General features: G+C 42.3%; 3 protein-coding genes across 3 annotated transcripts in view; 1 reads left to right on the top strand and 2 right to left on the bottom strand.

Moving 5' to 3' along the window:
• Positions 1–15,160, top strand: part of LOC143210469 (MAM domain-containing glycosylphosphatidylinositol anchor protein 1) — a 531,502-nt gene that overhangs the window by 112,765 nt on the left and 403,577 nt on the right. The gene's annotated exons all lie outside the window — the stretch shown is intronic.
• LOC143210472 (glucose dehydrogenase [FAD, quinone]-like) lies at positions 512–5,103 on the bottom strand. Its single transcript, XM_076427366.1, has 9 exons — positions 5,067–5,103; positions 3,894–4,116; positions 3,134–3,262; positions 2,825–3,021; positions 2,653–2,747; positions 2,067–2,331; positions 1,498–1,966; positions 805–1,175; positions 512–714 (listed from the first exon to the last, which is right to left on the bottom strand). Exons 1-9 carry the CDS (start codon positions 5,067–5,069, stop codon positions 631–633), a joined length of 1,836 nt encoding a protein of 611 aa, XP_076283481.1. The 5' UTR covers positions 5,070–5,103; the 3' UTR covers positions 512–630.
• On the bottom strand, positions 7,082–15,050 carry LOC143210473 (glucose dehydrogenase [FAD, quinone]-like). The gene is made up of 9 exons (XM_076427368.1): positions 12,899–15,050; positions 10,924–11,146; positions 10,691–10,819; positions 10,384–10,580; positions 10,212–10,306; positions 9,583–9,847; positions 9,029–9,482; positions 8,566–8,936; positions 7,082–8,475 (listed from the first exon to the last, which is right to left on the bottom strand). The coding sequence occupies exons 1-9, from the start codon at positions 12,899–12,901 to the stop codon at positions 8,392–8,394; spliced, it is 1,821 nt and encodes a 606-aa protein (XP_076283483.1). The 5' UTR covers positions 12,902–15,050; the 3' UTR covers positions 7,082–8,391.

Genomic DNA, 15,160 nt, shown 5'->3' with positions numbered 1-15,160 from the left:
CACCGAACATTTCTTCTCTTGTTGGTAAATGTTATCGTTGAGAGACATTCATTTAGATCGCTCATAGCAGTTATCGATGGGAGAAGTTTATTTCATTATCGATGATTTCTCATCAATAATTATTATGAACAAGTGAAAAGAAATTCGATCATCGATAACTGTTGTGAACGATCGAAATAAATTTCTGTCATTGATACCTGTTATGAGCGATCGAAATAAATTTCTCTCATTGATAACTGTTATGATCGATCGAAATGAACTTCTCTCATCGATAACTGCTTCGAGCAATCGAAACAGTTTTACTTCATCTTTACCAATCTGTCGTAGAAAATTTTAGAATAACTGTTATGTTTGATCCCTGATAGAAATTGATCCGTAGAACAATTTAAGCGCGAAGTTTACATGGAATTGGGGCACGGCGTTGTTACTGTATAAATAAACTAGAGGAACACTTTCGTTCGGCAGATCAAGGAATTCTGGGCAGGGTAGAAACTTCGCCGTCTCTTTATGCTATCCAAAAGTAATTTATTCGTAAATATCAACACTTCAGTTTCCGAAGATTAAAACACATTTGAGCCATTAATTCTTATGTGACACATATTTTGATTCGAGATAGACCATGTCTGTTCTTTAAGCTAGCCAATCTTCCATGATGAAGTCGGCAGCCCGTTCACCGATCATGTTGATCGTCGCCACTGGGTTACCAGAAACCACCTGTTAACAAGATGTGATCGTTTAGTTTCATATAGAGCTTTTAGCACGGAGTTAAATTCAGAATAAATGCTATTTTGTTGTCGAACTTACTCGGGGCATGATGGAGGCATCGGCCACCCTAAGTCCCTCAACTCCATGGACCTTCAACCTCGGGCTGACCACTGCCATGGGGTCACTAGCCGGACCCATCTTGCAGGAGCCACTCTGGTGGTTCTCCGGTCTGGTGTTGTAGGTAATGGCGCACATCCAGTAGTCGTCGCTGTGCTTCTCGTGATGAGCGCATTGTTCCACAACTTCATCGATCATTTTCAGGCCGACATTTCTCATCGCTGTTGTATTGGCAAGGTTCATAATCACATGGATACCATCGACGATCACTTGTCGGTCGTGCAGGGTACCTAAGTCGTTACTCCAGATGATGGGGTGGCTATGGGGGTTCTTGTCACGAAGCGTGAGGCGACCTGCGAACATCAATGAAGCCTATGGTTGCATCCAAACTACCAGTGACTAGACAGGACGTGTAATTTAACACTTTACCGACCGGAAGCCTATTAATAGGATTTTCACTAATTGTGCTGTACCAGAAGGAAGCATAGAAATTTTCTTTTACATTGCAATCTTAAATGACGTTATTGAGGGTGACTTGTTAGATCACATTGAAAACTGCTGTTGCCATTGAAGGTTCCATTAAAAAGTGTTTGGCCTTGTACCATAGATTTTTCAAAATTATGCAATCATCACCGGTCGGTAATGTGTTAAAATTCAGATTGGCATTAAACTGACCGCTGGCGGTCGGCTGCACGTTCACGGACGTGAACCTGACAGGCATTCCCGAGCCATCGGAAACTAAGTCAGCGGTCTTCAGCTTGCTGTCGCACACAGCTTGGAATCCAGCGAAGAAGATTTGGATGTCCGGGTCATCGGGAGTGGTCAATTTCGACGCGACCATTCCTGTCACCTGGGCCATGCCTGTGCCCGACATGGGTCCGGTTTGGTTGTATGCGTACTGTTCAGCGGAGTCCAGGTTCAGCTCGTTGAACTTCTGCTGGGCCACCGTGAAGTCTACACCGAAGGATTGATGATTATGAAGGTTCTCGCCAACACCAGGCAGGTCGTGGACCACGCGGACCTTGACGTCCTTCAGGTGCTTCTTGGGACCGACGCCTGACAGCAGCAACAGCTGCGGAGAGTTGATCGATCCTGCTGACACGATCACCTCGCGCTTTGCACGGACGCGGTGCTTCCTTCCGTTCTGCACGAGATCATTATCATTATTGTCGCAATCAACGAAGTTAGCTGCTTCTTCATCTAGGTTCTAAGGTAACTGTGAAGGATTCGGTATAGTGACTTGCCATTTCGAGCTCGATACCGACGGCCTTCTTGCCGACGAAGTTGATCTTGGTAGCCATAGCATTGACAGCGACGTCGAGATTCAGGCGATCTCTGACCGGTCTGATGAACGAGGTGACGCTACTTTGTCGCACGCCATTCTTGCTGATCGTCTGAGCGACCGTGAAACCGGTGACCTTATCGCCGGCCAAGTCCTCGATGACGCCGTACCCGGTCTCTTCAGCTGCTGCCATTACTGACTTTGCGAATTCTGGCTGCCAGGGGAATCTGTCGAAAATACGAATCATTCGTTGATTATTGGCAGCTGCAACAAATAATCAATAGGGATTGTCAACGCCGAGCGTCAGACACGATCAGAATAAGGATGAAATAGAGCAATGGTCTCCGGTCCGTGCATCAAATGGTACCGGGCCGCCCAAAGAACATTAAATACAATTAAATTAGAATTATTAAATCAAATCAATCTAAAATATAAATAATCAACATCTCCTCAGCGGGACGCGGTAAAATTATCAAACGTTCACCGGTCCGCGGCGATGAAAAGTTTGGGGATCACTGAAATAGAGGATGACAACAGTAATGACGAACCTTTCGACCACCATGGGTCCTCCAACGCCATGGTCCTTTGCGCTCACCCTGCCGATCTCTCTGTTGTTCTCGGATTTCTTGAAGACCGGTAGAACCTGTTAAGAACGATCATGTTAGAAGGAATCATTCTTTAGAGAGGATCTATAATCGAAGAAGCTAATGGATACTGTACATCATCCCAGCCCCATCCTTCGTTGCCGGCCTCCGCCCATCTATCGAAATCCTTCTTGTGGCCTCTATGGTAAGCCATACCATGGTGCATCGTGCATCCACCAAGATTCTTACCACGTGGCCAGTAGCAGCTGCCGCCGGAACTCAGACAGGCGAACGACTCGTTCGTTGTCGTGTACTTCCAGTCCAGTTCACCACCTGTAAAATTAGATGTCAACATTTGCTTAATATTCCCTTCTCTGATAGTAGCCTAACTTCACTAACAGCGGTGCAGGACTACGATAATAGAGATTTTTTGTTGATACTTTACCGAGATAAAGTAGAAGATTGCTGGGTACTTCTGCACCCGCCGGTTCATCTGGACCCGCTTCCACCAGCAACACCGACCAGTCATTCACTTCGCTCAACCTTGAAGCTACCACTGGTCCTGCTGCCCCAGCTGGACAATAATACAACAGATTGATAACAGATCGGTAGCAAAATACATGTACAAATACAGAAGATGTGCAACTGATTCGATAGGAAAGGGTCATTCCATGCCAAATCGATCACTGTTTGCAGGCACCATCGTCGATTTTGTTCTAAATGAAATATGTTGTAGTCCATGTGAAATTAGGGGGGGGGGGTTGAAGTCATCATTCTGCCGGTTTCGAATTTTTTTAGAGATGGCAGGCCTTCAAAGTTTTCAATTTTTGCCCATTTTGGAGAGAACGGACCTCGCTTACGAATTTTTATCTCTAGAAGTGTTTGTCCGATTGAGCTACATTTTTTTTTTATTTTATTCGGAAAGGATTGGGCTATTACAAAATAATTTTCTCAACCTCGAAAATCAACTTTATAATGTCGAAAAATTTAAACATATTCTTTCTTTGCGTTTTTTCCGATGAGAGGGCAGAGTGATTTAAATTTTGAAAAGAATATGGTTATATTTCTTGAAGTTTCCCCTTTAGAACAAAATCGACGATGGTGCCTGCAAAAAGTGATCGATTTGGCATGGAATGACCGAAAATAAATATAGAAATTGATAAGATGTGCTACTGATTCGATAGAAATTCATGTAGAGGGCTTACCGCCAACGACAATGAAGTCGTACGAGAGTCTCGGTCTCAGAACTGGTTCGATGCGACCACACGCATCTCCGATCTCAGGACTCGCGATGAGGACAGCGTTCAACACCGTCAGAAATACATTGGTGCCGCCTGCAGCGCACACATCGGTGAGCTGGGGCCCACCAGTGTAGGGCGCAAGGCATAGCGGTATCGGAAGTGCTCCTCCCAAATCGTTTAAGAGAGACTGTAAGAAGCATGATTGCCTACGTCATACATTGACGCTCATAGACTGCAATAAACATAATTTTCTACGGCATGTATTGACGTTCAGACAATAGCTACAGAACAATAGCTACAGAACAATACTGACGCGTACTGACATAAAAATTGTAGAAAATATAATTCTCCAAGTGACACATTGACGCTCAAAGACTGTAACAAACACGATTTTCTACGTCAAAAATCCACGCGTTCGTTTTCTACCCACACGTTTTTGAAACTGCAGTTTTTACCAAAGTCAGAGATACCAAAACGATCAAACATTTATAGAAACCGGAACCTGTATCAGGGAACACAACATCCCCGGATTGAATTTTTTAGAAGTTTTGATTGTACAAAAAAATAAACAAGAAACAAAAGGGAAACCGAGGTTGATATTTTTCTGAAAAATGCTTGTACAAATCCAAACAACAATACAGAGTTTAAACAATTTTGTTCCGCGATACGTTTCGAAATGGTTCTGCAGAGGAAAGTGGCCCCCTGTACAACAATTCCTGAAAATCCAATTTGCTTCGCGAAGTTACAGTAGAAGATTAAAAAAGTTCAAGAATGTTGCATTGATGCTTTTAAAATGTAACAAAGTCGTTGAGGGGTGAGATCAGTTTTTATGTTATTCCTGCTTCCCACGATCAATGCAAAACATTTTCATTTTGAATAAAGATCCGCAGTCTATTTGTGCACTATTTAAGCACCCCATTTTTAAAAAACAATGTACTTTTACGCAGTAAAAGAAATTGAAATCAGAACAAAAGAAATTTCTATGAAGGAACAGTAGCAAATTTCAACATCTGTGATTATGGGTTAACTTTCCAGTATACTTCCTTCAACAGAACCATCCCTTAAAAACACCGCTTGGAGTATAGTGATGTTCAGAACATCGTATAGAATATTTTCGAGTGAAAAATAACGACGTACCATGTTGCCAGATGATCCGAAAGCCCTGGAACCACTGTCTTGTGTGACTGACAACCTATCCTCACGGTTTCCTTTTTATACGGTTGACACTCATGCGCGGGGACAAGTGCGAAGACGATAAGCGTGTGTAATTGTCAGTGCGTACAAAGTGTCACCTGTTATCTAGTGTTTCGCATATTGACAAATTACACATTCGATGGTACGTGCGAACGGTAACCGACTCGCTGCAGGGGACGAACTTTGTCACGTCATGACGGGAATGAAGGATGGCTTCGTGCCCGATATGCTCTACCATAAAAACTATTTATTTACAACATGTTGATTTACAATCGTGCGCCACGCAGGGCAGTCCGCGGAGAATCCATCATTTCCTAACTATTTCCCTGCGCGATTATGCTCGCGAAACTATTCGACAGTTGGCATTTTCCTATTCAATACACTTTGCAAATCATACTCGAGCTCGAGACCTCGGAAGTATAGTTAACACTCTCTCTCTCTGTGTGCCGCGTCTGAATTGTTCGTGACAAACTTTGGAATTAAATTTTAGTACAATGTTTTTATTGTTATATATAAATTTTGCGCCATCATCGAACGGAAGATCAAATTTATTGCTGGAAAATTGCTGAACAAAGTGAACGAAAAACGTTGAAGAAAGTTTAGAAAGAAAACACCCAGGTACCGAGAGATTAACGTAAGGGTTAAATCTTCCTGTAACATATGAACAAATACAGGGCGAGGGGCCAGAAACAGGCCACCTGAATAACTCGGCTGATATTGGTGTTAGGAAGAAATGCATCAGATGGAACTTGCTTGTTTCGAGGGGGCATTAATTAGATGTTCGTAGCTTCTTTGTAGGTGGACGCGTAAAGGACATATGATGGTCAACTTCATTTTTTTTAATGGAATGAGGCATTTTTTAATACATCAATCCATGCAGCTGGATATTCGATGTAAAAAAGTACTAACCTATGTATGTCGAAAAATTAGTAGTTCAGGAGATATTTAGACGTCATTTATTAAACTAATTTATCTAGTCATACAGAGAAATTCAAGTCGTTTGGTTCATTCACAGAAAAGTTATTCTGATTTAAAGTGTGTGTGATCAGTGTTGCTCCTAACTGTATTGTACAATCAATGGAATAACAATTTCCTTTTTCTTTTCGGGAATATAAAGTAGGTACTTTTTGATTTTGGGTGATCTTTATCTTGTCTGGCAGTGAAGGTGGTAATGCGCCCAATAATTAATTGTGAATTAATTATAAATCGCAATCCCATCGTCCAGCTTCGTCGTGTGTCTATTGTTGATCGCGAGGGAAACTATACGAACGCTTTGTAAGTATTAACGATTGCACAACTTAGAACGGGTTGTAAATGTTAGAACTGTCTAGTAATTTGATTTTGGCACTGATGCTTTGTTAGTTCATTCGACCAGCCTACAAAGTTTGCAGAAGTTGGTTGGCTATTGGCATCCTGAATCACTTGACGAGTCGTATAAATGTTCAAATTCTTTTGTCATTTATCTATTATAGCACTCGACCACTTGTATGTAATTTTTTTTTAATTCAATGGTCCAGTCTGAAATCTTTGAATTAGTTGATTGCTATTGTATCATGACTGAGTGACTTAATAAACGGCAAACAGTATCGAAGACGCATTGAATACCGTTATCCAAGAACTGTGGTATGTAAATTAGCTAGCGAAAGTAGTACTTAGAACTGCCATAATTAGTTGGTATGAAAGAAGAAGTCTCTAAAGTATAGGAAAAGTGTTCGCCAAGTTGCGTTCCTCCTTTCATCGAGAAATTTGAATTTGTTTGAGATAAAGGCTAGATTTTATTATAGCATTAACATTGTGAAAGTGTTAGACGCGATGAGTAATTGCTATAATTACAGTTCCTAGATATGCAATATCTGTTTTTTCACTTTTCCGTTCTAGTATTCTGTGTTTTCCAGTTGCCCGTTATGGAATTTTATTTTAAATGAATAAAACTTGTTTATTCCTTCCACTTGGTGATTTCTGTTATTTTTATTGACAACGGTACATTGTTATGGCAGTCGCTATTTTCTAAATAAATGAAATTCGTTCCTTCCACTTGGTGATTTCTGTTATTTTTATTAACAGACTAACGGCAGAATGTTATGACAATTGCTATTTTCTAAACAAATGAAAGTTTCTTGCACTATGTGATTTTGCACTACAAATTTTGATTACGAAACCAAGTGCATACATTTTATTAAACAATGACAGCCGATAAGCCAGGAACAAGTATAAATTCAAAAATACAGTGATAGCCTTTCGCAACAATGATTATTATTAGCAAGTCCGAGCCAATGTTTCCAAATGGAGCATGATTCTTTAGGAATGCAGTACACGAGAAATGATAAAACGAATTCGACGACCGCAGCAAACGGTAAACAATTTGTACTGCGTGAAAAACACTGTCGATAATCAGCGATTATCGCCAACCCGATACAACGAAACTCACGAAAACATGTCAGCAATGTTGTAGCTACGTAAAAGCTGACGTGAATCCCTCGCGAGTACAACATACACAATAATTCATTTATATAACAGACAAATCATCGCACAATATTTTACACAGCATGACTTAATGTACAACGTGTCCGCAGACTTATTTGTAATTCCTTCCGAGGTCTCGATCCTAGAAAGAAACGTAACTCCAAACGGTGTATGGATCAGTTCGCTCACAGTTCCTTTGAGAAATCGATTGTAAATTGCCAGTATAAGAAAAACAGTGGAAAAACATCCTGTATCTTAAATAAGGTTCCCACATTTCACAAGCGCATTCGATCGGAATCTCTGGAACCCTACGCGGGATCAAATTCGAGCAAACGGTAGACTACAGTTAGGGGTTGAAGAGTTCCTAGATTTCTAGATCTAGGTGAAAATATTCTGTCTCTGCAATTGGCTATGTGAACAGTAGAGTTTCCAGATTTCACAGACGCAGTGGATCTGTAGATCAGTAGAAAGGCTCGAGCTCGATGGAAGATCCAAGTTCAGAGTGTGAGAGATCGAATGAGAGACTCGAGTTCGCTATACGCTGTGATAGGACGCAGTTTTGGTAACGCGCGAGAAAGAATTAAGGCAACGGGAGGTACGCTAATGTCCAACAGTTGGTTCGCTGAGTTTCCGATTGGGAGATCAAGGAATTCTCGGCAGGGTAGAAACAGCGCCGTCTCTTTATGCTATACAAAAGTAATTTATACGTAAATATCAAAGCTTCATTTCCGAAGATTAAAACACATTTAAGCAATTAATTCTAATGCGACACATATTTTGATTCGAGGTAGACCATGTCTGTTCTTTAAGCTAGCCAATCTTTCTTGATGAACTCGGCAGCCCGTTCACCGATCATGGTGATCGTCGCCACTGGGTTACCAGACACCATCTGTTAAAAAGATGTGATCGTTTAGTTTCATATAGAGCTATTAGCACGGAGTTAAATTCAGAATAAATGCTATTTTGTTGTCGAACTTACTCGGGGCATAATGGAGGCATCGGCCACCCTAAGTCCCTCAACTCCATGGACCTTCAACCTCGGGCTGACCACTGCCATGGGGTCACTAGCCGGACCCATCTTGCAGGTGCCACTCTGGTGGTTCTCGGGTCTGGTTTTGTAGGTAATGGCGCACATCCAGTAGTCGTCGCTGTACTTCTCGTGATGAGCGCATTGTTCCACGACTTCATCGATCATTTTCAGGCCGACATTTCTCATCGCTGTTGTATTGGCAAGGTTCATAATCACATGGATACCATCGACGATCACTTGTCGATCGTGCAGGGTACCTAAGTCGTTACTCCAGATGATGGGGTGGCTATGGGGGTTCTTGTCACGAAGCGTGAGGCGACCTGCGAACATCAATGAAGCCTATGGTTGCATCCAAACTACCAGTGTCTAGAAAGGACGTGTAAGTTCAGATTCAGATTGGCAATGAACTGACCCCTGGCGGTCGGATGCACGTTCACGGACGTGAACCTGACAGGCATTCCCGAGCCATCGGAACCGGACTTGCTGCCGCACGCAGCTTTGAATCCAGAGCAGAAGATCTGGATGTCCGGGTCATCGCGAGTGGTCAATTTCGACGCGACCATTCCTGTCACCTGGGACATGCCTGTGCCCGACATGGGTCCGGTTTGGTTGTATGCGTACTGTTCAGCGGAGTCCAGGTTCAGCCCGTTGAACTTCTGCTGGTCCACCGTGAAGTCTACACCGAAGGATTGATGATTATGCAGGTTCTCGCCAACACCAGGCAGGTCGTGGACCACGGGGACCTTGACATCCTTCAGGTGCTTCTTGGGACCGACGCCTGACAGCAGCAACAGCTGCGGAGAGTTGATCGATCCTGCTGACAAGATCACCTCGCGCTTTGCTTGGACGCGGTGCGTCCTTCCGTTCTGCACGACATCATTATCATTATTGTCACAATCAACGAAGTTAGCTGCTGCTTCATCTAGGTTCTGAGGTAACTGTGAAGGATTCGGTATAGTGACTTGCCATTTCGAGCTCTATACCGACGGCCTTCTTGCCGACGAAGTTGATCTTAGTAGCCAAAGCGTTGATAGCGACATCGAGATTCAGGCGATCTCTGACCGGTCTGATGAACGAGGTGACGCTACTTTGTCGCACGCCATTCTTGCTGGTCGTTTGAGCGACCGTGAAACCGGTGGACTTATCGCCGGCCAAGTCCTCGGTGACTCCGTACCCGGTCTCTTCAGCTGCTGCCAGCACTGATTTTGCGAATTCTGGTTGCCAGGGGAATCTGTCGAAAATACGAATCATTCGTTGATTATTAGCCGCTGTAACAAATAATCAATAGGGATTGTCAACGCCGAGCGTCAGACACGGTCAGAATAAGGATGAAGTAGAACAATGATCCCCCCAACCCCCGGGCCGCGGACCAGTACCGGTCCGTGGATCAAATGGTACCGGGCCGCTCAAAGAGAACATTAAGTACAATTATTTAAATACAATGAAATTAAAATTATTAAATCAAAACAATCTAAACTATACACAATCAACATCTCCTCAGCGGACCGCGGTAAAATTATCAAACGTTCACCGGTCCGCGGTGATAAAGAGGTAGGGCAGCACTGAAATAGAGGATGACAATGGCAATGCCGAACCTTTCGACCACCATGGGTCCTCCAACGCCATGGTCCTTTGCGCTCACCCTGCCGATCTCTCTGTTGTCCTCGGATTTCTTGAAGACCGGTAGAACCTGTTAAGAACGATCATGATAGAAGGAATCATTCTTTAGAGAGGATCTAGAATCGAAGAAGCTAATGAATACTGTACATCATCCCAGCCCCATCCTTCGTTGCCGGCCTCCGCCCAGCTATCGAAATCCTTCTTGTTGCCTCTATGGTAGGCCATACCGTGGTGCATCGTGCATCCGCCAAGATTCTTACCACGTGGCCAGTAGCAACTGCCGCCGGAACTCAGACAAGCGAACGACTCGTTTGTTGTCCTGTACTTCCAGTCCAGTTCACTACCTGTAAAATCAGATGTCTACATTTTCTTAATATTCCCTTCTCTGAAGTAGCCTAACTTCACTAACAGCGGTGCAGGACTATGGTAATAGGGACTTTTGTTAATTCTTTACCGAGATAAAGTACAGCAAGGCTGGGTACTGCTGCACCCGCCGGTTCATCCGGACCCGCTTCCACCAGCAACACCGACCAGTCATACACTTCGCTCAACCTTGAAGCTACCACTGGTCCTGCTGCCCCAGCTGGACAATAATGCAACAGATTGACAACAGATCGGTAGCAAAATAAATGTACAAATACAGAAGATGTGCAACTGATTCGATAGAAATTCGTGTAGAGGGCTTACCGCCAACGACAATGAAGTCGTACGAGAGCCTCGGTCTCCAGACTGGTTCGATGCGACCACACGCATCTCCGATCTCAGGACTCGCGATAAGGACAGCGTTCAACACCGTCAGAAACATATTGGTGCTGCCAGCAGGGCACACATCGGTGAGCTGGGGCCCACCAGTGTAGGGCGCAAGGCATAGCGGTATCGGAAGTGCTCCTCCCAAATCGTTTAAGAGAGACTGTAAGAAGCATGATTGCCTACGTCATATATTGACGCTCATAGACTGCAATAAACATAATTTTCTACGTCACGTATTGACGTTCAGACAATAGTTACAGAACAATAGCTACAGAACAATAGATTCGTACTGACTTAAAAATTAAAAAACATAAAAATAACAAACACGATTTTCTACGTAACAAATCCACGTGTTCGTTTTCTGCCCACACGTTTTTTAATGTGTAGTTTTTTCACCAAAGTCAGAGATACCATAACGATCAAACACTTATAGAAACCGGAACATGTATCAGGGAAATAAACAAGAAACAAAAGGGAAACCGAGGTTGATATTTTTCTGAACAATGATTGTGCAAATCCAAAGAACAATACAGAGTTTAAACAATTTTGTTCCGCGATACGTTTCGAAATGGTTCTGCAGAGGAAAGTGGCCCCCTGTACAACAATTCCTGAAAATCCAATTTGCTTCGCGAAGTTACCGCGAATCGAATCAGCTATTTCTCGGTGAAAATTTGGCTGTTGTTTAGTTTTTTAACGTTCGATCTTTTTTATGAAGTAATGGTTCAACAATTGACATTTTCCAATGAAAATCGAGCAATTGTTAAACTTTGTAGAGCACTATATTTTTATGACAATAGAGAAAAGCTTCGTCTTCATGGTAACCCCTAAAAAGTTGACGATAAAATTTATAATATTTTAAACATTGCCAATGTTTTAGTGAATATTTAGCAATTTTTTAACTTGCAATCAAAACTCCACAATATTTTTGATTAGACTGCGGATCTTTGTGCATTCATGAAGAAATTGGTTGGGTGAAATATGAAACAGTAGAAGATTAAGAAAGTTCAAGAATGTTGCATTGATGCTTTTAAAATGTAACAAAGTCGTTAAGGATGTTCTGGAGGTACAATGGGAGACAAAAGTACAAGAAATTCGAAATCCAGCAATACATGGCAATGAAAGCCATTCATGAGTATATTTTGCATTAAACTTTTGCGAATACTGTATCCTCTGTAGCTATATTCAGTGGTGTACACTTGTCGCATTTCCATGCTAGTGAGAGACAACACGATAAATTTGACGTTTTGTAACAGTTTATAATTTTTTTGCTTTTACGTAACTGTTTAGTGAATCCTAATAAATTCTGAACATAATTAATTACATAATTTTTACTACATATAAAAAAAACAGGAGTTTCTAGTTGCGTTTTTTCAAGGTTTAAATAGGGTTTGAAGTGAAATTTTATGAATTCTCCATAAGAAGACGTGTTAAAATGTGCAAACTTTAAGTTGCTATAATTCTTAAACGGTGCAGTGACTCGAACCCAAACTTTGGTAATTGCATTAATTTAGTAAGAATTATATCTTGTCAAATTTTCAAAAATTTTGTAGCGTTTTTATATACCTCCAGAACATCCTTAAGGGATGAAATCAGTTTTTATGTTATTCCTGCTTCCCACGATCAATGCAAAACATTTTCATTTTGAATAAGGATCCGCAGTCTATTTGTGCACTATTTAAGCACCCCATTTTTAAAAAACAATGTACTTTTACGCAGTACAAGAAATTGGAATCAGAACAAAAGAAATTTGTATGAAAGAACAGTAACAAATTTCAACCTCTGTGATTATGGGTCAACTTTCCAGAACAGTTGTACTTCCTTCAACAGAATCAACCCTTAAAAATACCGCTAGGAGTATAGTGATGTTCAGAACATCGTATAGAATATTTTCGAGTGAAAAATAACGACGTACCATGTTGCCAGAAGATCCGAAAGCCCCGGAAACCACAGTCTTGTCTGACTGACAATCCTCACGGTTTCCTTTTTATACGGTTGACATTCATGCGCGGGGACAAGTGCGAAAACGATAAGCGGTTGTAATTGTCAGTGCGTACTAAGTGTCGCCTGTTATCTAGTGTTTCGCGGTATTGACAAATTACACATTCGATGGTACGTGAGAACGGTAACCGACTCGCTGCAGGGGACGAACCTTGTCACGTCATGACGAGAATGAACGATTTCGTGCCCCCTATGCTCTACCATAAAAACGGTTTTTTTACAACATTTTGATTTACAATCGTGCGCCACGCAGGGGCAGTCCGCGGGGAAACCGTCATTTCCTAACTAGTTTCCTGCGCCATTACGCTCGTAAAACTATTCGACTGTTGGCATTTTCCTCTTTGCAATCCTCTTTACAAATCATACTCGAGCTCGAGACCTCGGAAGTATAGTTAACACTCTGTGTGCCGCGTCTGAATTGTTCTTGACAAACTTTGAAATTAAATTTTAGTACAATTTTTTTATTGTTGTATATAAATTTTTTGCGCCATCATCGAACGGAAGATCAAATTTATTGCTGGAAAATTGCTGAACAAAGTCAGCGAAAACGTTGAAGGAGGTTTAAAAAGAGAACACCCAGGTAACGGGGTATTAAGGTAAGGGTTAAATCTTCTTGTAACATATGTACAAATATAGGGCGAGGCGCCAGAAACAGGCCACGTGAATAACTCGGCTGATATTGGTGTTAGGAAGAAATGCATCAGATGGAACTTGCTTGTTTCGAGGGGGCATTAATCACATGTTCGTATGTAGCTTCTTTGTAGGTGTACACGTAAAGGATTCAAAAACATTCAGACAGCATATTTTTACTGTGATTTACTGTGAACAAATATATTTAATTCAGTTGCCCCTTTCCGAGGGCTCCTTTACACCGAATACGAGTCTACGCTCCCTAGTCTCGCGGATAACACTCGCACACTTTTCGACTCACGCGTGGCTACAAACATACTATACAGGGTGTTCCAGATCAAGTGTAAGTCCCAGAAATGGGAGGTTCCTTGGGTCATTTCAAGCGACATTTTCCTTTGCAAAAATGGCGTCCGCGGCTTTGTTTAGGAGTTATTAAAGAAAAACCACGGACCAATCAGAGCGCTCCCTGGCCCTTCGCGCGATGTTACGGCGTATCGCCAACGCTCTGATGCAAGCGTGGCGCGGCGCGGCGGCCCAGGGCGCGCTCTGATTGGTCCGTGTTTTTCGTTAATAACTGCTAAACAAAGCCGCCATTTTTGCAAAGGAAAATGTCGCTTCAAATGACCCAAGGAACCTTCCATTTCCGGGACTTACACTTGCTCTGGGACACCCTGTATATGTACTTCTACGCCATCTATGCCGACCATGGCAATTGATTGATCGCTCGCTCTGTCTCGTCCGTTTTGTATACATCGGACTCGCTCTGTCGCTCTCAAAATAGTCAAATAGCGCTTTGGGCCCACGAAAGCGTGTGAGAGTGGGGACGGCGTCTACGTTATTGCAGTCTGACCACTCCGGCGCGCTCTCCACTTCCCCACGCCCCTCCCACTTGTCTTCTCTCGTGCTCTGTTTACAAGTCACGCTTAGTGGGTTCCCCTTCCATACGTCCGAGCTAGGTCACTGGTCTGAGAGCACACGGGAGCAGTGCTTCGATTGGGCCCAACCTTTTTCATACGATGGATGGCCGCTAGAGGCGCTGCGCGGAAAAAACAGTAACGTATCTACTATTGCACTACTGCACTTTCATCGAGAAATTTGAATTTGTTTGAGATAAAGGCTAGATTTTATTATAGCATTAACATTGTGAAAGTGTTAGACGCGATGAGTAGTTGCTATAATTACAGTTCCTAGATATGCAATATCTGTCTTTTCACTTTTCCGTTCTAGTATTCTGTGTTTTCCAGTTGCCTGTTATGGCATTTTATTTTAAATGAATAAAACTTGTTTATTCCTTCCACTTGGTGATTTCTGTTATTTTTATTGACAACGGTACATTGTTATGGCAGTCGCTATTTTCTATATAAATGAAATTCGTTTCTTCCACCTGGTGATTTCTGTTATTTTTATTAACAGACTAAGGGCAGAATGTTATGACAATTGCTATTTTCTAAACAAATGAAAGTTTCTTGCACTATGTGATTTTGCACTACAAATTTTGATTACGAAACCAAGTGCATACATTTTATTAATCATTGACAGCCGATAA

Source organism: Lasioglossum baleicum, chromosome 7 (assembly GCF_051020765.1).
Source record: "Lasioglossum baleicum chromosome 7, iyLasBale1, whole genome shotgun sequence".
NCBI classification, from domain to species: domain Eukaryota; kingdom Metazoa; phylum Arthropoda; class Insecta; order Hymenoptera; family Halictidae; genus Lasioglossum; species Lasioglossum baleicum.
Note: the sequence above shows the minus strand (reverse complement) of the source record. Positions and strands in the feature narration are given on the sequence as shown.

Bases quoted from the DNA above. Each gene is read 5' to 3' on its own strand.
- LOC143210472 (XM_076427366.1), bottom strand. The intron at 2,748-2,824 runs GTACAGTATCCA...CGTTCTTAACAG, and splicing joins AAGGATGGGGCTGGGATGAT to GTTCTACCGGTCTTCAAGAA. The intron at 1,967-2,066 runs GCAAGTCACTAT...GATCTCGTGCAG, and splicing joins TCGGTATCGAGCTCGAAATG to AACGGAAGGAAGCACCGCGT.
- LOC143210473 (XM_076427368.1), bottom strand. The intron at 9,848-10,211 runs GTTCGGCATTGC...TATTTTCGACAG, and splicing joins GGACCCATGGTGGTCGAAAG to ATTCCCCTGGCAACCAGAAT. The intron at 8,937-9,028 runs GTCAGTTCATTG...TGATGTTCGCAG, and splicing joins CGTGCATCCGACCGCCAGGG to GTCGCCTCACGCTTCGTGAC.